General features: G+C 40.0%; 2 protein-coding genes across 3 annotated transcripts in view; one reads left to right on the forward strand and one right to left on the reverse strand.

Moving 5' to 3' along the window:
* The first annotated feature begins 7,156 nt into the window (after positions 1 to 7,156).
* RAD50 (RAD50 double strand break repair protein) overlaps positions 7,157 to 25,578 on the forward strand; it is a 113,651-nt gene continuing 95,229 nt past the window's right edge. The window contains exon 1 of one of the 2 annotated variants that reach the window (XM_029216053.1): positions 7,157 to 7,172. Coding sequence is in view for 1 of the 2 variants with exons in the window: in XM_029216052.1 (XP_029071885.1) it covers positions 23,459 to 23,587 (129 nt within the window). In the remaining variant the exon portion in view is untranslated. Of the gene's footprint in view, positions 7,173 to 23,206; positions 23,588 to 25,578 lie in introns of those variants that run through there. The other variant, XM_029216052.1, reaches the window with a different exon arrangement.
* Positions 12,462 to 14,866, reverse strand: IL5 (interleukin 5). The gene is made up of 4 exons (XM_029216055.1): positions 14,691 to 14,866; positions 14,382 to 14,414; positions 12,793 to 12,924; positions 12,462 to 12,685 (listed from the first exon to the last, which is right to left on the reverse strand). The coding sequence occupies exons 1-4, from the start codon at positions 14,832 to 14,834 to the stop codon at positions 12,587 to 12,589; spliced, it is 408 nt and encodes a 135-aa protein (XP_029071888.1). The 5' UTR covers positions 14,835 to 14,866; the 3' UTR covers positions 12,462 to 12,586.

The raw sequence follows: 25,578 nt of genomic DNA on the forward strand, positions 1-25,578 counted from the left end.
GGAGACCTTACCAAATGAGAATGATAGGCTCAGGGCACTCTAATTCCACTTTAAGATATGCTCCAAATACTAGGATATGTCTATGGCAACTTTATAGCAGACCCTTATCTCCTACAGCCATAAGGCAGACTGAGCTGAAAATTAGGCTCAGGGTCTGATTATTTGCAGGTCTTTGTAGCACTTCAAGGGAGAATAGTTGTGTACCTTTGACATTCTTCTTTATCAAAGCTGGGGCTCTTATAGGGAAAGAGTAAGACCATGAGACCTGCGATAGGAAATTTTGGGTGGGAAAACCTGAGACTCTTGAAAGCCCCAGTTTTTCTGAGGCTTCCTTAACTGGCATAAGCAGCCCTTTCCCCATTACCAGAGTAGAGTAGCTTCTCCTTGCTTGGAGACAGAATAATTATTTCTCCTGAAACATATGCTTCACATGATGACATTTGTTCTCCTTGTGACCCTCCCTCAACATCCCTCATTGCCTCCGAGCTAATAATCAGAGTCAGATCTCAGATAGCCTGTTTCAGTTAGGGCCCAGTCAGGAGACAGAAACTATACCAGTTACTTTAATAGAGGGAATTGAATATAAATAACTGTTAAGCAGGCATTTGAAAACGAGAAAAGCAAAAAGGGAACAATATATGTACCACGTCTTCTTTATCCATTCATCTGTTGATGGACATTCAGGTTGCTTCCATGTCCTGGCTATTGTAAATAGTGCTGCAGTGAACATTGGGTACATGTATCTTTTGGAATTATGGTTTTCTCTTCAATAAGTGGTGCTGGGAAAACTGGACAGCTACATGTAAAAGAATGAAATTAGAACACTCCCACACTGTACACAAAAATAAACTCAAAATGGATTAAAAACCTAAGTGTAAGGCTGGATACGATAAAACTCTTAGAGGAAAACATAGGAAGAACACTCTTTGACATAAATCACAGTAAGATCTTTTGTGACCCACCTCCTAGATTAATGAAAATAAAAACAAAAATAAACAAATGGGACCTAATGAAACTTAAAAGCTTTTGCACAACAAAGGAAACCATAAAAAAGACAAAAAGACAACCCTCAGAATGGGAGAAAATATTTGCAAACGAAGCAACTGACAATGGATTAATCTCCAAAATATACAAACAGCTCATGAAGCTCAATATCAAAAAAAAACCAAACAACCCAATCAAAAAATGGGCGGAAGACCTAGATAGACTCTTCTCCAAAGAAGATATGCAGATGGCCAAGAGGCACATGAAAAGGTGCTCAACATCACTAATTATTAGAGAAATGGAAATCAAAACTACAATGAGGTGGGCTTCCCTGGTGGCTCAGTGGTTAAGAATCCACCTGCCAATGCAGGGGACATGGGTTTGAGCCCTGGTCCAGGAAGATCCCACATGCTGCAGAGCAACTAAGCCCTTGCACCACAACTACTGAGCCTGCGCTCTAGAGCCCGCGAGCCACAACTACTGAGCCCGCGTGCCACAACTACTGAAGCCCATGCGCCTAGAGCCTGTGCTCTGCAACAAGAGAAGCCACCACAATGAGAAGCCTGTGCACTGCAACAAAGAGTAGCCCCCGCTCACCACAACTAGAGAAAGCTGGCGTGCAGCAACAAAGACCCAAAGCAGCCAAAAAATAAATAAATAAATAAATTTATTAAAAAAAAAAAACTACAATGAGGTACCACCTCACACTGGTCAGAATGGCCATCATCAAAAAATCTACAAACAATAAATGCTGGAGAGGGTGTGGAGAAAAGGGAACCCTCTCACACCATTGGTGGGAATGTAAATTGATACAGCCACTATGGAGAATAGTATGGAGGTTCCTTAAAAAACTATTGCAGCACTATTTACAATAGCCAGGACGTGGAAGCAACCTAAATGTCCAGCAACAGAGGAATGGATAAAGAAGATGTGGTACGTATATACAATGGAATATTACTCAGCCATAAAAAGGAACAAAATTGTGCATTCGCAGAGATGTGGATGGACCTAGAGACTGTCATACAGAGTGAGATAAGTCAGAAAGAGAAAAACAAATATTGTATATTAACGCATATATGTGGAATTTAGAAAAATGGTACAGATGAACCTATTTGCAAAGCAGAAATAGAGACACGGAAGTCCAGAACAAATGTATGGACACCAAGGGGGTGGGGGGTGGAATGGATTGGGAGATTGGGATTGACATATGTACGCTACTGTGTATGAAGTAGTTGGCTGGTGAGTGACTACTGTATAGCACAGGGACAAAAAAAGAGAAGGTACAATCTGTTTGTAGGACATATATTAAGTTAGCCTTAAAAATGCATTCCAATGCACATTAATAAGTGCAGACAAATACTGTTTGATTCCACTTATATGAAGTACCTAGAATAGTCAAATTCATAGAGTCAGAAAGTACATTGGTAGATGCCAGGGGAGGGGAGCGGGGAGGGGGAATGGGGAGTTAGTGTTTAAAGGGGACAGAGTTTCAATTTAGGAAGGTGAAAAATTTGGGAGATGGATGATGGTGAGAGTTGCACAACAATGTGAATGTACTTAGTGCCACTGAACTGTACAGTTAAATATGGTTAAAATAGTATGTTTTATATTATGTGACTTTTACCACAATAAAAAAATTTTTTTTAAAAAAGGGAACAGGGAGGGCTTCCCCGGTGGCTCAGTGGTTAAGAATCCACCTGCCAATGCAGGGGACACGGGTTTGAGCCCTGTTCCAGGAAGATCCCACATGCCGCGGAGCAACTAAGCCCATGCACCACAACTACTGAGGCTAAGTGCTGCAACTACTGAAGCCTGTGTGCCTAGAGCCCGTGCTCCGCAACAAGAGAAGCCACCGCAATGAGAAGCCCGTGCACCACAATGAAGAGTGGCCCCCGCTTGCCGCAACTAGAGAAAGCCCGCGCACAGCAGCGAAGACCCAGCACAGCCAAAAATAAATAAATAAATAAAATAAAAAGGGAACAATAAGGTATTTTATGAAGCTAGCACCTGTGGGAAGCAATCACCACCTGTATGGCTGGGGATCAAAGGGAAAGGGTTAACAATATTACAACCTAGTACCTTGGAGGGCCTGAAACTCAGACCTCTGAGAAGGGGGCACTGCCCCGCTGTTGGTGGTATTTCTGAGCTCAGGAAATGGGTTTATGGGAATGGGATCCAGACCCCTGAAGGGGTGCTGACTGGCTGATGCTGCGGCCCCAGAGGGAAATGAGGTTGTGCGGAGGTTGGTTCTATGAATATGGGAAAAACGGCCAGCTGTAATCAGTTGCTGCCACTGGAACAAACTGTTGCTGCCACAGGGTCAACCTTAGGGTTATAGGAATATGAATGCTAAAGGCGGGAGTAGGAAGCAAGCATAAGGAATAGGAAGCCAGCAGAAAGGAGCAAGTCCCCCCCTTCCTTCAGCCTCCCAGTCTAGCTTCTGCTATCAACAGATTCGAACAGAGAAAGAGCTGGCAAAGGAGAAATTGGTTTGCAGAACCCCAGTTCCAGCAGAGCGTAGAAAGTAGGTTTGAAGCTGAGAGGCAATAGCTTTAAAACTGACATACGGTCTTGGCAAGGAAGTGAAAGGCCTGCAGGAGCTCACTAATATGTACTGTCAGAATCTAGAGCATGGTGGACCTGAGGCTATTAGTCTAGAAGAACATAAGGGTCGAGTAGGTTTGAATTCATTGACATGGGGGCTACTTACTGACTCAGGATTTAATGTTTTGGCAAGAACACCTAGAGCTAATCTTGACAGTTTGCTGGAATGGCTCTTTGAAACCTGACCCTGATGAAGGCCTACAGAATATGAAATGGAGGTGCCAGAACTTCCTTTCTGTGGTGTTGAAGCTCTGACTACGTTCCCTAGAGGGCACAGAGAACACTCCTTCAGTAACACAGCAAGGGATGCACTAGTGAGGAGAAACAGGCATCATTGCATAGCTTGGTAGTGGATGTTCTCTGTAAGCTGGGTTGAAGGTGGGGGATGCTTCCATTGACTCCCTAATATCCATGGGCATGATGGGATCCCTAGAATGGCAGTGGCCAGGTTGGGGGCACTTAATCATCAGAGAAAAGGTGGGCATAATTACTACAATTGGCAGCAAGGCTATAGTGGCAACCAGGCTGCCTTGATCTTTGATGCTTAGGGATTTATAGTGATGGCTGTTACCTTAAGTTGCTCCTAGAGGCAAGAAAGGTGGATAATCAATCAACATGCTATTCAATGTACAGCCATCCCTCAGACTTAGACCAGCTTGCACAAACTAGCCCTCTGGCTAAGAACAGTTAAGAAAGCTGTTTTTAAATAGATTTTAAAATCTATTTTTAAAAATCAGAGAGCTAACAAGGCAGTGAAGACTTAAGATACTAAGGTCCTAGAGAGAAGGAAACTTAGAAGTGAGCCTGACATGGCACAGCTTTTGCCTTGAGGCATTTACTGACCAGTAAGCATTTTTCTAGAGGTTGAGGAGCTGAGCCACAGAGAAGCTGACAGAAAAGCTGTGGCTGAGGGACTGGACTGTGGATAAAGCAGAGTTTTAGGCGGTCTCATGGGTAAAATGGAACAAAAATGGAAGTTCAGTGCCCACCAGGTAGGTGGGTTTCCTGTAAATGCTGCCAGGTTTTCAGTTGGGACCCCTGAAGACTTATACTCTCAGAATAAGAACTAACAAAATAAACCCGTCTGTTAAAACCAAAGCCCAGCTTTCTATCACCCATCTCAGACTAAATTAAGATGGCCTGTCCTTATGCTAAAGTGAAATAAATCATTTCTGGAGGAAAATAATATCATCCTGTATAAAATAGTAACTGGGTAATTCCTTCTTGCATTTCAGACCTTCCTTCTGAGATGATTTTTCTCCTTGCAGAGGTGCAATCTATCAAAGTTCTTTTAGTGAGAGTTTATTGGTTTATCCCAGTTTTTATTCCTCTTAAAATGTTTTTAGCCTATTTTAAAATGGGTAAAAGACATGAATAACACCTCACCAAAGAAGAGGTACAGATGGCAAATAAGCATATGAAAAATGCTCAAAATCTTATGTCATTATGGAATTGCAAATTAAAATAACAAGATACCACTACACATCTCTTAGAATGGCCGAACTCCAAAACACCAAGTGCTAGAAGGATGTAGAGCAACAGGAACTCTCATTCATTGCTGGTGGGAATGCAAAATGATACAGTGACTTTGTTTTTGATTTTGTTTTTCTTCCAGTTTTACTGAGTGTAATTGACATACAGCACTGTATAAGTTTAAGGTGTACGGCATAATGGTTTGACTTACATACACCATGAAATGATTATCACAATAAGTTTAGTGAAATCCATCATTTCACGTAGATACAAAATTAAAGAAATAGGAAAAAATTTTTTCCCTTGGCGTGAGAACTCTTAGGGTCTACTCTCTTAACAACTTTCATACATAATGTACAGCAGTGTTAATTATATTTATCATGTTATACATTACACCCCTAGTACTTATTTATCTAAAAACTAGAAGTCTGTACCTTTTGATTACCTTCATCCAATTCCCCCTGCCCCCAGTACAGCCACTTTGGAAGACAGTTTGGCATTTTCTAATAAAAACTAATACAGTCCAACAATCATGCTCCTTGGTATTTACATAAATGAGTTGAAAATGTATATCCACACAAAATCCTGCACACAAATATTTACAGCAGCTTTATTTATAATTGCCAAAACTTAGAAATAACCAAGATGTTTTTCACTAGATGAATGGATAAATAATTGTGGTACATCCAGATAATGGAATATTATTCAGCACTAAAAAGAAATGAACTATCAAACTATGAAAAGACATGGAGGAACCTTAAATGCATATTACTAAGTGAAAGGAGCCAATCTGGAGAGGGTACATACTGTATGATTCCAACCATATGACATTTGGAAAATGTAAAACTATGGAAACAGTAACAATATTAGTGATTTCCAGGGCTTAGGAGGGAGGGAGGGATGAAAAGGTGGAGCCAGGAGATTTTTAGGACAGTGAAAGTATTCTGTATGACACTATAATGGCAGATACATGTTATTATACATTTGCCAAAACTTGTAAAACATACACCAAGAGTGAACCCTAATGTAAACTTCGGGTGATAATGATAAGCTGTATAGGCTCATAGATCATAAAAACTGTACCACTCTGGTGGGAAATGTGGATAGTGGTGGAGGCTGTGCATGTTTAGGGTCAGAGAGTATATGGGAAATCTGTACTTTCTGTTCAATTTTGCTATGAACCTAAAACTGCCCTAAAAAGTAAACTCAATTTTAAAAAATGTTTTTAGTTCATCCTTATTTTTGAAGGAAATTTTCACTGATCGTAGAATTCTAGATTAACAGTTTTTTCTAGCATTTTGAATATAACACTGTGCTGTTTCTGGGCTTTAATTTTTTGCTGTTGAGAAAATAGCTCTCACTCTAATTATATATCCTTTGTAGGCAATCTATCTTTTCTCTCTGGCTGCTCTTAAGTTTTTTTTTTCCCCTTTGGTGTTTTAGGCTTTTACTATATGTATCTAGGTATTGCTTTCTTTTCATTTATCCTGCTTGATTCACTAGATGTCCTGAAGCCATGGATTGGTGTTTTCGTCAACAGTGGAAAATTCTCAGCCATTGTCTCCTCATATATTTCCTCTTCCCCATTCTCTTTGCTCTTTCTGGAACTCTGATTAGACGCATGTGAGATGTTCTCATTTTATCCTCAGTATCTCCTACGGCTTCTTCCTATGGGTGTTGGGGATCCTGAGGAATGGCTGCTCAGCTCTGTTTCATAAGTAGCACTGAGAATGGATTGCAGAGTAGAAGGAAGGGAAGCCGTCTGGCATTTGCCTTGGACTTTGTTTAGGGTCACCTATAATAGGGAACTTTCTCAGTGAGAAATACTCACCAGGACTTGGGCCCACAGGGGAGTGCAGCTTCTGGCTCTGGGGCTGGGCACATACCAGGGTGCCATGAGGTTCGCCTGACCTGCCTGAGAGGCCCTCACAGAAGCTACTTTGTGGGAATGTCCATGATGCACTACATCAGAAAAACCCTGGGGCCTCCCGAGTTGGTTTTTCCACACGTGTGTGTCAGCACTTTGTTTTTCAGATGTACAGCCTGCTGTTTCTAACTTCTGTGGGTTCCTAAAATGGAGGGAACATGGGATCTGTCTGCTCCTTGTGGAGGTAAGCCTCTGTATCATCCCAGGTGCTAGAGGAAAATGTTTCTTTTTAATGTGTATTATGGACTGAATTGTATTCTCCAAAATTTGTATGTTGAAGCCCTAATGCCTGGTACCTCAGAATGTGACTGAACTTAGAGACAGGGCTTTTAAAGGAGTAAATAAGTTGATCAGCCTTCTTTTCTACTTCACTGATTTCTTAAGGCCAAGAGAATATGACTTCCTCAGAAATTAAGGGAGAAAAAAAAAAAGAAATTATGGGAGGGTTGGAATGAGACATACCAGGGTTTGAATCCCAGCTGTATCACTTATTAGCTGTGTAACCTTGGCCAATAATTTAAACTCTCTGAGCCTTTGATTCCATATCATAAAAAAAGAATAATTTTATCTCACATTGGCTTGTGATGAGAATTAATTGAGATAGTGATATAAAATGTCTAAGGAAGTCCTAACCACAGTAAACGGTCAGTAGACGGTAGTTTGGTTCCCTCCCTTGACAAAACATTGGAACATTGCGAACATCTGTTGAGGGTCTATTGTGTTAGATATTAGTGTTACTCTTTAATATGTCTGATTCTCCTGTCTTTCTGAGCACATGAGAGAACTGTATTTCCCCCCACCCCTCGAAGTTACTCATGGCACTGTGACTTGATCTAACCAATGTGATTTAAGTGGAAGTTTTTAAGAACTGAGGTGTGATTCTCCAAGGGAATGGCAACAGCAATTACTGATATGGCAGTACCATAGGATGGAAGCATCCTGGAACACTGAGCCAACACGTGGAGGACAGCTGCTCTGCAGGGCTGCCCAGACCACACCCATAGTGTGATTAAGAAACTTTTGTTGTGTCCTTCTGCTGGGATTCAGAGGTGATTTATTACTATAGCATCATCTAGATGATTCTGACTGATATATATTCAGAGTTGTATAAGGTGGATCTGAAAATATTACAATATAAAAACAAGAGCTCTGACAGAGGAATGTCCAAAGTAATGCAGGACACCTAATACTGCTGGGAGTAATAGCCGGGAGAGAATCAAAGAGGAGGTAGTATTGGAGCCAGACTGTGAGAGCCAAGATAGAGGGATGGATGAAAACATCCAAAGGGCAATTGCATGTTCCCCACGTGGGAAAAGACAGATGTACTGAGACAGTGTGGGCAAAGGCACAGAGGTGTAAAAACTCCTGGGTATTCTGGGAAGAATAAGAGCTAGCATACCCTACAGAACTTCTCCCCAGTTTTCCACGTAGACCATTTCTTCATAGAACATATAGGCCTTTCAGGACTTCCCTGGTGGTCCAGTGGTTAAGAATCTGCCTTCCAAGGCAGGGGACTCAAGTTTGATCCCAGGTCGGAGAACTAAGATCCCACATGCCACGGGGCAACTACTGAGCCCACACACCACAACTAGAGAGCCTGCGGGCCGCAGCTACAGAGTCCACATGCTCTGGAGCTTGCATGCCAAAACTAGAGAGAAGCCCGCGCAACACAGGGAAAGATCCCACGTGCCGCAACTAAGACCCGACACAGCCAAAATAAATAAATAAATAAATATTTTTAAAAAAAGATCTGTAATAAAGAACTAATAGAAAAAGAAAAAAAAAAAGAACATATATGCCTTTCAATACAATCCTTTTCTACCAATACTTACATAGGGAAAATATTAGATATATGTCCCCCAAACTCAATGCATTTTTAAACAAAGTGATGAGGGAGGGAGCTCAACAGAGAAAGCCTTTAGGTTTATTCCAAATATATTGGTAGCATATCAAAGTTCACAGAAGACAATTGGAAAGGCTCTGAATGTCAACTAAAGGGACATGTAGCATGTTATATGGATAAAGAGGCCATATTAATGGTTTAGTGATCAGGAAGTACAGTTTTAAATATTTTACATCCTTATTTTACCACAATTTATTAAATAAAGAAATACAGAAATATAAATTTTAAAATATTTTACAACCTAACATGTTAGCTTGTTGCTTATACACAGGAATTTTACTGTGTTTTGTGTTTTATGCTTGGAGAATTGGTTGAGGATTTTGGATTGAGATGTAATGCATGAAAAATTTTCCCATTTAAATAATGAGAATGAGGCTCCTGGTTAGCATTTTCTTGCCAGCAATGTTTAGTGAGAGATGCCCGTATTTCTGAATGGCAGGGCTTGGAGGGGACAAAGGTATGACCTGTGAAGGAGATGGACCTGAGAGCCAGAGGTTTTTATGCCCAGAAGTGACATATGGCCGTGAGTGTATTTTATCAAAAGCCCTGACTTGACAGTCATGAGGAGAGCCTAAAGTAGGGAGCTGGTGATAGCTTGAGTCTAGGTGAGAGGCAAGGGCCTCAACTGAGGCAGCAGGGATGGAGAGGGGGAATTGGAGAGACATTTCAGAGGCTGAATGGTGGATGGAAGGGCACAGAGGGTAAAAGTCAGGGAGTCTTCCAGAAAGGTGATGGGAAGGTAGTCATGGTTATGTTAGCCAAATAGGGAACCTCAAAGGAAGAGGAGAAAGAAGGACAAGGAGGACTAGCAGCAGCAGGTTTGAGGGGATGAGGATGGATTACAAAGAGGGACTTTGGTTTTAGATGCATTGTGTTGAGGTGTTCTCTGGAAAGGTTCCTCTGTGGCCCTCCAAAACCCAGCCTAATGTTTCACTCTGGCTCCTCCCACTGGGCAATAACAGCGACATCACTAAGACAGAGCGCAAATAGATGCTCTTTTATTGGGATAAGCTTTGAGAGGAAAAGCAAGACTCATGAAAGCTTTCCTGTAACCTGGAGCCTGCCAAATCCCTCTCCTTTGATGCCCTAGGTTCTGGAGCCCCACATTAGTCAGGCTAGGTGAGGGAGCAGTTGATATAACTTGTAAGAAGCCCACTCTTTCTGTCCAGGGACCATCTGGTTGGCATTGCTTTTACAGGGAAAGTAGAATCAGCTGGAGAATCATTGTTTCTGCCTTAAAAATCGTTGGTGGGTCTAAGAAGTCCCATTTTGGTTAGTTTCATACAGCCCTGTTTGCGTTCGGCTTCTCTGAGATGGTAGATTGTTAAGAGTTCATTAGGGGGACTTTAGGATATTCCAGCCTTAAATCCACAATAACTATATTGGACCTTGATAAAAAAGTGGGAAAATGACTTTTTTTTTCCTGCCAAATTAATTTTACTTTTATTTTAATGAAGTTATAGTTGATTTACAGTATTAATTTCAGGTGTACAACATAGTGATTCCAAATTTTTCAAAATTCTATTATGGAGTATAATAGATTATACTCCATTTATAGTAATTATAAAATATTGACTGTTTTCCCTGTGCTGTACAATATATCCTTGTAGCTTATTTATTTTATACATAGTAGTTTGTGCCCCTTAATCCCCTATCCCCATATTGCCCCCCTTCCCCTCCCCACTGTTTGTTCTCTATATCTGTGAGTCTGTTTCTTTTTTGTTACATTCACTTGTTTGTTTAACTTTTTAGATTCCACATATAAGTGATAACATACAGTATTTGTCTTTCTCTGTCTGACTTATTTCACTAAGCCTAATACCCTCCAGGTTCATCCATGTTACAAATGGCAAAATTTCATTCTTTTTTATGGCTGAGTAGTATTCCATTGTACATATATATCAATATATACACCACATCTTCTTTATCCATTCATCTGTTGATGGACACTTAAGTTGCTTCCGTATCTTGGCTAGAAAATTACCTTTTTTGAGAGAGAATATAAGTTTACAAGGGCAGGGAATTTTGTCTTTTTTATTCACTGATGAATCTTAGTCCCTAGAACAGTCCTGGAACATATGGGAGCTCAATAAATATTTGCTGAATTGAATTAAATTGACATTCAGTCTCTTCTCAAATTGAGTTTCCTGTTTGCTGTCAGTTTCGAGAACAGTCAGTGGAGTACTGTGCTGACACCTCTTCATCATCTCAGCCCCAGCTCTTGGGGCTTGGTGGGTGCACAAGTTGGGAGCCTAAGCCACAGCAGAGTGCCGACTACCATGCCTGTGTTTGTGCTGGAAGGGAAATATGTCTTCTTGCACAAAAGGACTTGCATTCTCCCACCTGGGAATCTGTGTCTGACTGCCCTGGCCCCTCTCCCACACCCAGAAACAGTAGGGGAGCAGTTGCTTCACATAAGCAGTCAAGCGCAACACGTGCAATCTATGCAGATAATGCCCAGGGTAATGGCACCATCTGTAAGGCCCTGTAGCACATGGCCACAACTGTCTCCCAGCATGCAGTAGGGCCTGTGATCAGTAAGCGAAGGAAGGAATTAATGGCATAGCTGAATATTGTTACTGGGCCTCTCCTCCAGGTCTCAGTTTTAAAATATATCTTAAAGAACGTGTTTTCTGAATCCTTAAGAAATTTCCTCAAGCGGAGGAACTTCCAATTATGGTACTGATAGTCATAAACAGGCAGATTGGAGTGTTGTTCTGCCTAATGCTGCTCTGCCCCTGGGAATACAGATGGTGGGCACCTCTAGAACCCAGCCTCCCCAATATAACTGCCTACCAGTGCTTCTCTGACCATTGTTATGGCACAAAGTCAGGTGAGGTGAAGAACCCCCAGGTCACAGTGCTCTGGGCTCCACAAGGAGCGTTTCTTCCCCAAACTGGCAGTGGGATTGGCCTGCCACATTCTTCTCATAGGCTGGGAAGAGACCTAGATACAGATTCCTACACTGCCCTCCTCCCCAGGGGAAGCCGTGAAACTCATTTTAATTCTCTGGCCAGTTCTGGAAGGCCCTTATAATCATTCATTCACCACCTCCCATTTTACCTGCACCAACCTAGGCTCTGGGTATACCATGGAGAGGAAACCAGGCTCCAGCCCCTGCCCATATCCCTGCTACCCCCTTCTCCACTAAGTCCTGCTAGATCTCATCCACCCATGGTATGCCTAGCAACCTGCGACTTCTGCCACCTGGAAGATGGGAATGCTCTCCAAACCTGGTGTGTTCTCACACAGACTGTGCTCACTTCAGAAGTCAGACAAAGGCCAGCAACAAATTGAACCAGAGTTGTCTATTTTTGTTTTATTGGAACATAGCCTAAGGTGAAATAAATATTAATTTTCCAAGTTCTCAATTATTTCATAAATAATATTAAGTTAACAGACATTTTACAGAATGTTATGTTAAATAAGATAGATAAAAGTATATATCTATTTTGCTTAGAGCAAACTGATGGAAAATACTTCAATGATTCTGATATCTGAAATACAGCTCAAATATTTTGTTTTTATACTTTCTGCCTGTGTGAGGTAGCAGTATGCCTGAAATATTTACTTTGCCTCTGAAGTTTCATTACACTGAATATTAAGGCCCCACCCTTGGCTGGCCCTCATCCTTGTTGCAGTAAAACATCCTTCTTCTCCTCCAGAATCTTTCGCTACAGTGAGACAGGTTGGTCTCAACTTTCCGTTGTCCACTCGGTGTTTATCACCTTAAGAAAAGTTTGCAGGTAGTCTAGGAATTGTTTTACTCTCCATCTTTCTCCTCCACACTTCTTCTGTGAAAAGAGTAGACAGTAAGTATTGTAGGAAACTGTCAATTCTTGTAAACATAGGCAGAGCCAGACAAATATACTTAAGTTTCCACTAAATGTTTTTAACTTACTCTTTGGAGGTCTATTATGTATTCTTTTATTAAAAACAAGTTTTGGAATAGTTTTTCCACGGCATCCCCTTGTGCAGTTTGATTCTTCAGTGTGTCTATTCCCTGAAAGACTTCTTTAATGCATAGTTCGTGCTAAATGAGGAAGATTTAAAAACTATAAATAATCAAAACAAGGTATAAAAATTTAGTTCCAGAAGTTAGTTGTGTTGTTTACATGAGTTCTCTTCTCCAAAGAATATTTTACTTGTTCCTTTTCCAAGTGGCAAAACACTTCACACTGAGCTATAATTTCCAAAAGTAGATAAAGTTTATATAACTACTGAGGAGTTTTACAAATGATATAAATTAACTCCTTAACCGAAATTAAAATGTTTAGGAAGTATAATGCAACTACAATACTGATTGAGCTCCCATGAGTTTCCTTTTGTAGTTCTAGCTGGTAATTTTATTCTCTTTAGACTAATGAAATCATATATTTTACATTTTAATACAACCATGACATACTCCAAATGTATACAATTCCATTATATGGTCATAATAATTTAAATATGTGGAAATGACACCTATATTAATATAGGGCATTCATTGTATATTTTAATGTCTACTGACCATAATTTTAAAAATATAAACCTAACTTGCTAAACTTTCAGAAAGACATGAGAGTGAGAGGAAAGCCATAGATAGAGTTGAATGGAGACTAGGAGGCCCCTCTCACCCAGTATGGAATTCTTCTGGAAAGAAGCACTATTTACAATAGCCAAGACATGGAAGTAACCAAAATGTCCATCGACAAATGAATGGATAAAGAAGATGTGGTACATATATACAATGGAATACTACTCAGCCATAAAAATGAAATAATGCCATTTGCAGCAACATGGATGGACCTAGAATTATCATACTAAGGGAAGTCAGAAAGAGAAAGACAAATACCATATGATATCACTTATATGTGGAATCTTAAAAAATGATACAAAGGAACTAATTTCCAAAGCAGAAACAGACTCACAGACATAGAAAACAAACTTATGGTTACCAAAGGGGAAAGGTGGCGGGGGGGATAAATTAGGAATTTGAGAGTAGCATATACACACTACTATATATAAACTAGATAAACAACAAGGACCTACTGTATAGCACAGGGAACTCTACTCAATATTTTATAATAATCTATATGGGAAAAGAATCTGAAAAATAATATATATATAAAACTGAATCACTTTGCTGTATAGCTGAAACTAACACAACATTGTAAATCACCTATACTTCAATTTAAAAGATAAATAAATTTTAAAAAGCATATAGCAAAGGAAAAGACATTAAATACCTAAAAAAAAAAAAAGAATGCCTTACATGAGGCTCTTTGAGATGGAGAACTGACAACATCACCAAAGGGCCTGATCCACTTGTTTAATGAATTCTACTTGTAAAGTTATTCCTAATATTTATAAGTACATACATTTGCATCCACACACACACAAACAAAATGGAGAAAATTAAATCATTCCAGTGATAACTAATGCTTTATAGCTTAAAATATGAAATTTACTTATTCACTCAATCATTTATCAAATCTTGATTTAACTTACATTTGTATGTTCGGGAGTAGGAATCATCAAATTCTGAAAAGGAAAGAAAATACATTCATGTTTAAAGCACTCTAGCATTCATAACTTTTAGAAAATCATCAAGTTCTGAAAAGGAAAGAAAATACATTCATGTTTAAAGCACTCTAGCATTCATAACTTTTAGTAAAATTCTTGTTAGTAGTATGGTTATCAATTATATAGTACTAACACTCTCATAATTTCATGATTAATGACAGATCTTTAAAAATTAGCCACCACAAATGATTACCTATATATTTTAAAGACTGTAGGAATCAAAAAGAAAATTACCCCGTCACCTATCAGCAGAGTTTGATGAGTGGAGAGCAGTGTCAAGGTCTCTGCCACCAGTCTATTCATGGGACTTTCTACAGCAATGACACAAATGTAGACAGCTCCAAAAGCCAGCAAACTCAAATGCAGAAGCATTCTCATGGCTCTGAAATGTTGAGCGTTTGCCTTGGCAAAGAAAGTGCATAGTACAAGATTTCATCCCCAACCAATTTATTCTCTCTCTTTGAGGAAATGAATAATTTCTAACAATCAGATAGAGAATGCTTAATACTGGCATATAGTGAAACTGTTTCCAATGCCTGTACCTTAAAAAATAATTTTACTTTTATCTTTTAATAATAATAAAAATCCCTATTTTTCACCTTTAAAAACATTTTCTATTACAAAAGAAAATCCTTAGGTGGATACATCATTGCCCCACATTTGCATTTCTTAAAATCAGAAGATTGAATTTCCTTTTAAAAGATTTGTGTAAAAAGAAGTATAATATAAGCCACTAAATAGAATTTTATGCTAAAATACGTAAATATTGAGAATTTCTTTTCACGTCAAGTAAACTCTAATGCAGTTGTAGCCAGGTTGATCTGTCTTAAAAGGAATTGAAAATACTGGTGATTGAAGATGGTGATTAGAGCAGAGACCATCAAAACTTAGCTGGGTCAAGTTGTGTTCACTGGGGTCTCAAGTTGTGTTCACTGGGGTCCTTTCTGTTGCCAGTGATCAAAAACCTAACCCAAACTGGTTGAAGCCAAATGGGGGATTTGTTAGCTCATACAACCAAATGATCCAGGATGGAGGCTCCTTTATGTTGCTTACCTCAGTGACCATTGTCTTCATTCTCAGGCAGTGACCCATTCTTGGGTCACTGTGGACCCAATATGATGTCCAACCTCCTGAATCTATATGTACCCTGTTCATGAGCCTCAGGAGAAAGCAAATTGTGTTTTTCTGATTGCTCAATTAAAAGTCCAAGAATTTAGCCTTGTTCACCCTTGATCCCATGTTCACCCTTGAACTGTGGCCAGGGGTATGAGATATACTAATTGGTTCTCCCTGGAGCTGGAGATGGGCTTCATCCCACCCAAACTTCATACCTGAGAAATTTGGGGTCCTAGGTAGCAGTAAGAGGGACCTAGATGCTAGGAAGGCAACCAAAAAACATCCGTCACAGCCACATAACATATGGGCATGGCCTCTCCTTCACATCCCACAAGGGTGGGAGTGTCCTTTCACACCCTGGGTGGGCCATGTATGAATAGGTGTGATCAGGGGAATCAGCCTTTGTGTACCTTAGGCTCTGACCTATAATCCCAGAAGGGAGCAAATGAGGCCCCCTTCTAGACCACACACTTCCTTCTTCCCTGGCCTTAGCACACATAATGGAAGTGTAAGCTATTGCTTATAATGGAGAGTTTCAGTGAACATCCCAAAGTGGTTCTGTGTTGGTGGCCTGGAAGCCTGGCTTTAGGACTACCTTGAGTATCTAGCACAGATTGTACCAAATATGAATTGTTACCTAGAATCCTTTTCCAAAGCTGGATGTAGTTCTGTATGTGAAGTAGAGGCATCTAGGAGGTAGACAAGCCTTTTATTTTATTTTTTAAAGATTTATTTATTATTTATTTATTTTAGGCTGCGTTGGGTCTTAGTTGCGGCATGCAGGATCTTTGTTGAGGCATGCGGGATCTTTCCTTGCAGCGCGGACTTCTGTGGCGTGTAGGTTTTCTCTTCTCTAATTGTGGCACACAGGCTCCATGGTGCATGGGCTCTGTAGTTATGGTGCCCGGGCTCTAGTTGAGGCACGCGGGCTCAGTAGTTGTGTCACGCGGGCTTAGTTGCCCCGTGGCATGTGGGATCTTAGTTCCCTGACCAGGGATTGAACTCACGTCCCCTGCATTGTAAGGCAGATTCTTTACCACTGGACCACCAGGGAAGTCCTGTCAAGCCTTTTACATGGGGGTAGTCACAGCTCTGCACAGGTGGGATAAAAGTAGTATGGGACTTTAGTGGCAGCCTTCCTGTACCATGTCTGGTTTTGTTTGTGCTCAAGTTTTGGACTCTTGGTTAGACATGGTTTGAACACTTGAAAGACCTTTTCCTTGAGACTGCAGGAGTGACCGTGGCTTGCTGCAGGAGTGAGGTAGGAATCACAATAGACTGGATCAAGGTGCTCTTAAAATGATGCTTTCAAAATCAAAGCTGAATTCTGGCAGAGCCTTCTCTCCCCAGATAGAGAGAGTTTGTTCTGGTTCTCCTCAACTCCTTTGGGCTACACAGAGGAAGTGTGGGCTTAGATGAAGGTTTCAGAGGAACTGCCAAGTGACTTGTTATTTTAGTACCTTAAATACACGAAGTTCTGAGTTTTAAACTTCTCTCTGTTATAGGGTTAAACAGGGAATCTAGGTGGTGGAGGATTGAGACACCACTGTACTAGTGTTCACTAAGCAGGAGAAAACTCACCAACGACTCACTATTTTTAGGGAGTCATGCTGGCTATGAAAATGAGTGAGATGGGCAAGGTGTGACAACAGCACAGATGGTGGGGCTGCAGAAAACTGCAGCAGAGTGACCTGTCTCCAGGTGGCAAGTACTGGTCAGCTCCAGCTGACGGTTACCATGTGACACCCTTGGACTTATGTTGCCAAATCATCCAATTTTTCAAAGAAGCCAGAAATCCTGATTATTATGTATAATCTCCTCATTTTTAAATGTTGGCAATTCATAGTTGTAAGAACCATAGAGGGTGCTATTTTGCAGTCTCTGATCTATAGTACAACTGTGGGTCCCTATTGGAGGGCAAGTTATTTAAAAATCCTCCTATTCAAAATTATGTATCTTCAAAAATATTTCAATTGTGGTAAAATACATGTAACATAAAACATAACATCTTAACCATTTTTAAGTATACAGTTCAGTAGTGTTGAGTATGTTCATAATGTTGTACAATCCATCTCCAGAATGCTTTTTATCTTGCAAAGCTGAAACTCTGTACCTATTAAACAACTCTCCATTTTCCCCCTCCCTCCCAGCCCCTGGCAACCACGCTTTTACTTTCTGTCTCTATGAATTTGATTATTCTAGGTAACTCAGATAAGTAGAATCATATAGTATTTGTCATTTACTGACTGGCTTATTTCACGTAGGATAGTGTCCTCAACGTTCATCCATCTTGTAACATGTGGCAGAGTTTCCTTCCTTTTTTTTTTTTTTTTTTGGCCTCACCGCAAGGCTTATGGGGGATCTCAATTCCCTGACCAGGGATTGAACCTGGGCCACGCCAGTGAAAGCCTGGAATCCTAACCACTAGGCCACCGGGGAACTCCCCTTCCCTTTTAAGGTGGAATAATCTTCCATTGTATGCATATACCACATTTTGTTTATCCGTTTATTTATCAATGGACATTTGGGTTGCTTCCATCTTTTGGCTATTGTGGATAATGCCATTATGAACATGAGTGTACAAAATCACATTTCTTACAATGTTTTCATAAGTCAATAACTATTCCTCTATTAGTCTGATCTCCCTAACCTGATTGCAAACTCTCTGAGCAGGGACCATAAAATAATGTATTTGAAAGAGGTTTATTAATGTTAACCTGCAAACAAAAGTTAATAATTTTAATCTCCTACTTGCAGGAGATTACTTGCAGAATTCCAAGTAATTTTTGTAGATATTGTAGCCTCAAGGAAATGAAGCATAATTCTCTTTAAGTGTGGGATACACTTAAAGCAACTGTGGAATACAATTCATTTTAAAGTGTGCAGTCTGGAAGGGGGATTATGAGAGGAGTAACTTTGCAATGGAGAAACCCGACAAACCTCAGCCAGGTGATCAAGGTCAACATCAACAGTGATAACTCATGTTAGTAGCATGTTCCCTTAACATGATGTAATGAGAATGGCATTTTATCTCTGCGGTCTTCCTCCCCAAAACTTATAACCTCTGTCTAACCATGAGAAAAATATTACACATACCCAAATTGAAGGACAAAATACCTGAAAAGTACTCTGTAAAACTGTCAAGGTCATCAAAAACAAGTAAAGTCTGAGAAACTGTCACAGCCCAGAGGAATCTAAGATGACATGATGACTAGATGCAATGTAGTATGCTGGATGACATCCCAGACAGGAAACCCCCTAAAACTAAGTAGGTAAAAACTAAGAAAACCCCCTAAAAACTGTGGAGTCTAGTAATGTGCCAATGTTGGTTACCCAGTTGTGGCAAATGTACCATAGTTATACGAACAACAGAGGAAACTGGGTGCAGGGTACACAGGAAATCTCTATAATATTCTTTCAACGTTTCTGCAAATCTAAAGCTAAATGAAAATAAAAGTTTATTAAAAATAACCTTGCAAATTGAAAAAAGTTTATAATTATTTATATTATTATTATGTAAAAAGACTTTGTATCCCATAAGTGTCATGCACTTGGGACCTTTTTACTTCACTAGACTGTGAGCTCCTTGAGAATAAGGGTTTTATTTAATTGATCTCTTTACCCTCAATGACCAGCCTATTGTACACACTCAATTAATGTTTATTGAATAAATAACTGAATGAATAAGCAGGAACTTGGTTGTATTAGTTGAACACATTAATGTGAATACTGTGGAAACTGAAGGAGTCTATTCCCTGGGGCCAGGAGCCTGATAATAGAAACAACTTTGGCAGGACTCCTGGAAAAAAGATAGAGCAAAGCTGTCAGCTCATCTATAGAGAACAAACCAATGTGAACTACCATGGTATTTTAAAAAACCCACATTATTTTAGGAGAATAGAAAGAAATTAGCAAAAAGTATTGAGAATTTTTAAGAATTACTAGTAATTGTATAGTTTAGAAAAAGGACTTTGGTGTTGAAAAGTTGTATTAGTAGGCAACGTTCATCCTTTTGCCCTAAAACCTTTGTCTCTATTAGTGGCTTCCAAATTGGCAACATGTTTTTAAAAACTGATACCTGTGTTTTTTTACTAACTGTGTAGTCATTAAGGTCAAATGACTTTTCTATGAACTGATTCTAATCAATTAACAGGGCACGATGCCACAATTTTTTTTTGCAGTGACTAAATGTAAAATGATAGCGTCTCTTTCTTTTTCTTGACCTTATTCTAACCTCCATCCTTTCAATCTCCAAGTATATCTTTTTTTTGCGGTACGCGGGCCTCTCACTGTTGTGGCCTCTCCCGTTGCGGAGCACAGGCTCCGGAAGCGCAGGCTCAGCGGCCATGGCTCACGGGCCTAGCTGCTCCGCGGCATGTGGGATCTTCCCGGACCGGGGCACGAACCCGCGTCCCCTGCATCGGCAGGCAGACTCTCAACTACCGCACCACCAGGGAAGCCCCAAGTATATCTTTTAAATAAGTTTTTAATTGATAAATAACATCATAGGAAAATAAACACAGAACTTCTTCCCCTCGGCATAGCAACTACTATATTAGGTTTTTGTTGACCTCTTCCAATCTTTACTAAGACAGCTTTACAGAGTTGTAATCAATGAATATGTGCAATTTTGTTTATCTTTTTTGTTATTAATATTTCTCTTTCATGTAACTACTTATTATTTTAATGGTTACCTGCTACTGGATGAAATTGATGTACCACAGTTTACTTCACCATTTGGGTTGTTGCTAGTATTCCACAATTACAAACAATGCTACTAAAAAGCTCTCTGTATAATTTAAAAAATATTTCCGGGCTTCCCTGATGGTGCAGTGGTTGAGAGTCCGCCTGCTGATGCAGGGGACACGGGTTCGTGCCCCGGTCCGGGAAGATCCCACATGCCGCGGAGCGGCTGGGCCCGTGAGCCATGGCCGCTGAGCCTGCGCGTCCGGAGCCTGTGCTCCGCAACAGGAGAGACCACAACAGTGAGAGGTCAGCGTACCGCAAAAAAAAAAAAATAAAATTTCTTTATGCTGAGGAACTTGTGTGATCATTTTAATAGCTTTGTTACATTTTACCAGATTAACCCTCTAAAAATATTCAATGCACAAAAAATAAATCTCATATTTTTACAGTGTTTTACCATTTATAAAGCACTTTCACAAAAATAACTTTGTTTAATCCTGATATCAGCACTGTGGGATAGATTTCTTTCCCTCAAGATTCTTTAGCACTAGGGTTTAATAGTTCTGCTAATGTAATGAGTGAAATGAACGACAAAGGAAGGTGTGATACAAGAAGCAGTAGTAGTAAAAAAGCTTGATAAATACGTTGGTAAACATAAATAAATAATGCTGGTTTTAAAAAGTAACTCAGAGGATTTCAAGACAACATGGAACAAAAATACTAAACAATGATAATGTGGAAGATTAAGATGCAAGGAGTGATCAGATTCGGTGCATTTTATGGTTCTTGTACTGTTTAAAAGGATACTAAAGGTATTAACCTCAGATTTCAAAATAGGCACGTGAAAAATTCAAGAATAATGACTAAAAGAATCAAAATAGAATGTGCAACTTCAAAACCGGTAGAATAAAACAAGAGAATAATGAAAATCAATCAATCCAGAAACCTGGAAAGGAGAAAAAGCGGGAAAAGGCACAAAAAAAGATATGAGAAATACATCCAAATTTATCAGGAATAACAGTTCACTTCATGCAAAATGACATTAAGTGGTTTAAAAATCAAGGGGTAGAAAGACATACTAGACAAATACTAATCAAAAGAAAGCTGATGTACCAATATAAACACCAGAAAAAGACAATTTATGTCAGAAAGTATTATAAGGATAAAGAGATTCACTAATAGGTATAAGATAGTATCTCATGGTATTTTATTTTCCATTTCATTAATTATGATATAAGTGAAACTAAACATTTTTCAGTAGTAGTTTACTGAGAACTGGGAACTTGACTGATTCGCCTTTTTAGTTCTTTTTATTTTAAAGATTAATCATTTTTATTGCAAATCTTTCCACCCGCCCCTCCTAGAGTTGTTATCTTAGTTTTATAGTTTCCTACTGTTACAAAGTTGAAAATTTTTGTAATGGAATCTGGCACCTTGTAATGTCCATTTTTTCCTTCAACTCAGTTTTTCTCAAGTATTTTAAAAGTAAATTATAGAAAGCATGACACTCTATCGTTAACAGTTCTATATGCATCTCAAAAAAGGATCTTTTTCATATAGCAAAATATCATCACATCTAATATAATGAAAACAACGGGGTTTTTTTAGCATTTAATCTCCAGTCTACATTCAAATTTCCCCACATATACCCGAAATTCCCTTCACATCTCTATGTCCAAAGCAGGATCCAATCCAGGATCATGCGCTGCATCTTGGTAACATGAAACTCAAATCTCTTTTAATTCTCAACCATCCTTTTAGAATCTACAAAAGTTCTTGTTCTAGTAACAGTAATCTGAAAGTCTGGGCCAGTGTTTTGTAGCACATTCCACCTTCCAGATTTGTCTTTTCCATCCTTGTGATATTATTAGCTTAATACTTCCTGTAAACTGGAAGCTCAATCTGAAGGTGCTAAAGACTCAAGTTAAACTGTTTTTTTTTAATCCAGCTGCATAAGAGGTAATTTTGGCTACTTCATATTAAGCAGGAGACATACATTCAATGCCATTGGTATATCCATCACCTCCAAAAGTTTCTTCTCACCTTCCTTATTTTTATTTTCTATTTTATTTGTTTATTTATTTATTTATTTTTTGTAATAAGAACAGTTAACACAAGGTCTACCGTATTGGCAAATTTTTAAGTATACATTATTGTTAAATATAGGCACGATGGTGTACAGATCTCTTATTATTCATCTCGCATAACAGAATCTCTTAAAGGTGTCTATTCCTGTCTTGGGGTGGTACTTATAGCAGTGGATTTACTTCACATATTTTCATAACATTTTATAGTCTTATAGTAGCTTTTTGGCTTTTGGTCTACAACGGCAGTTCACAAACTTTTGGTATTAAACCCCTCTCTGAGGATCCCAAAGGGCTTTTACGTGAGTTATAACTACTAATATTTACTCAAGTAGAAACTAAATTTGAAATATTTTTAAAAGCACAAGAATATACAAGCACACATTCCATTAGCCATCATTGCGATGGTGTCCCGCACGTCACGTAATTACTAGAAAACTCAGTACATTAGGGAGCGACTGAGAGCGCAAAGGCGAATAACGTCTTAGTATCGTTAGAAAAAGTTTTGACAGGAGCGAACACCGCACTCCCCTCCGCTCCAGGAGTCCCGAGATCACACTTTGAGAATCGCTGTCCATCACAAGTCTTTGTCTTCTCTTAGAGTTAGTGCCTGTCAGTGCTGTCCCGCCCCGCCCCGCCCCGCCCCCGCCGCCAGCAAGGAGCCGGAATCCGCTTTCTAGATGACCTTGCACTCAACTTTTTTGCGCGGCAAGGTTCCCGGAACCCAGAGCTGCGCGCGCACAGCGGGCCTCTGACTTCCCGGCGTGCCCCGGGCCTGCGGCGTAAAAGCGCGCAGGCCGTAGCGCCTCACGTGACCCGCGGCGCCGCGGAGGCGGGAGTCTGTGAGTGACTGTGGTCGCGGGGTCCTCGGGCTTGTGTTCTGCGTCTCCCGCGGGCAGCCCCGGGCTGGCCCCCACCCCCACTCTCGCCTTCCAGCAGGGAAGAAAGCCGGTGTGGGAGGAACGGTTCCAGCCCGAGCTTTCGCTTTCACCTGGAGCCTCCCGACCCTGGGACGCGCGAGTCCTTAAGACCCGCTCTTGCTCTGCTCGGGCCTCACTGCTAAAGTGAGCCCTGGGCTCTAGACCCCTGCTGTTGAGAAAAGAAACATTTGCAAACATGTCCCGGATCGAAAAGATGAGCATTCTGGGCGTGCGGAGTTTTGGAATAGAGGATAAAGATAAACAAATTATCACATTCTTCAGTCCCCTCACAATTTTGGTTGGACCCAATGGGGCGGGGAAAACGGTAAGTCCTAAGTAGCCGCCTTCAGTTTACGGGTCGCCACGTGTTAGAAATCTTGAGTAAAATATCTGCAGAGTTCGGAACTCTTGATTAGGATGAGAGGAGTCCATATGACTCAGCTCCTGGGGCCCCAGGGTGTACCTGGGTCTCCGGCTGACTTCCCGGCCCAGGGGCGTGGCTTGGTGTGGCCTTTGGCCTTCAGGCCACTGCGACCTCAGGAACCGACCAGACTCCTGTGTTCAGTCGTGTCCGGTGGACAAGGTTTCCATCAGAATCCTGAGACCGGGAGCTACCTCCGTCCGGGCTCAGCGAGCTCACAGTCCCACAGGAAGCCTTTTCGTCTGCATTGATGTTTTATCGTTCCTTACTCACATGGCATAGCATTCACTTCCTGGTAGTCGTCCCCGTACAGGATTTCTTTAAAAGTTATAAAATATGATAAATATATGACTTTAAGAAGACTGTCTATCCCAACTAAGATAATAAATGATAAGTAAATGACATAATTTTAAAATGAAACGTGTTGGGGCTTGGTTAAATTGGGACAGTATTTTGTTGTTAGGATACTCTTACCTAGTCAGAATAAAAGATCGGAGCGCAGCTTATATACTGTGCTCCAGTACTGGAAATACTTAGAAATTTGAGTTGGACCGGGAATGGTATGCAATTATGAAAAAAGTACAGCCAAGGGGCTCTCTGGTCTGAAAGGGTGCTTTGAGAAAAAGCAAGGTGGTGTCATTGTAACAGGGAGAGGAGTAAATGAAGTGAAAAGCATAGAAAAAGACATAAGGTTTAGTGTTGAGAGTTGAATGCCAGACTCTTGTCTGCTTTTATTTATGTAGAAATATTATTTATTGAATGCTTTTTATGTACCTAGCATTGTATTAAGTGCTCTACTGGTAGAGAGACTAGTATGTTTAGTGTTTATGAGCCCTAGCTGCTTTGATACAAATTTTTTCCTTCACCGTTTATTAGCTGTGTGACTGGGCAAAAGTGACCTAAATGCTCCATGCCTTAGTTTTCTTCTCTGTAAAATGGAGGTTAAAAAATAGTTTCTACGTGGGACTTCCCTGGTGGCGCAGTGGTTAAGAATCTGCCTGCCAGTGCAGGGGACACGGGTTTGAGCCCTGGTCCGGGAGGATCCCACATGCTGTGGAGCAACTAAGCCCATGCGCCACAACTACTGAGCCTGCGCTCTGGAGCCCGCGCGCCTAGAGCCGGTGCTCCACAACAAGAGAAGCCACTGCAATGAGAAGCCTGTGCACAGCCCCGAAGGGTAGCCCCCGCTTACCCCGCCTGTGCACAGCAAAGACCCAACACAGCCAAAAATAAATAAATGAATAAATAAAAAAATTAATTTATTAAAAAAAATAGTTTCTACAGCCTAGGATTGATGTGAGAATTAAAAGCTTAATGTATGTGAAAGTGGTTAGTACAATACCTGGCACATAGTAAGGTCTTTGTAGATATTAGCCATTTGTTTAGTTTCGACTTTTAAAAAAATTTTAGCTTTATTGGAGTATAATGACATATAATTTGTAGGCTATTTAAAGTATACATCATGGTGATTTGACACAGATGTATATTGTAAAAGGATTCCCCCTATCTAGTTAATTAACATGTATTTATCTTTTTTTGGTGAGAACATTTAAGTTACACTCTCATTAAATTTCATTTATACAATATAGTGTTGTCAACTATGGTGACCATGTTTTACTTTAGCCATTGTTATTAAAAACTTGACTTAAAGGGTTTTAATTAGAAATAGAGAAATTTTCCCTCAAATAATAATTCTTTATTTTATTTCAGTATACCTCGTTAAGTATGTAGCTTTTCTATGAAGTTACAGCAATTATTCTTTAACACTTAATCATATTTATATGACAGGTTTTATAATGTCAAATTTTATCTGATCATATCTTTTATAGTCTCTATGGTAATAATATTTTATAATGAGTTAACGTTTTATGATTAAATTCTGCAGTTCTCTAATA

The sequence above is a fragment of the Monodon monoceros genome, unplaced genomic scaffold, assembly GCF_005190385.1.
Source record: "Monodon monoceros isolate NGI ecotype Baffin Bay Population unplaced genomic scaffold, NGI_Narwhal_1 Super_Scaffold_12, whole genome shotgun sequence".
NCBI lineage: Eukaryota > Metazoa > Chordata > Mammalia > Artiodactyla > Monodontidae > Monodon > Monodon monoceros.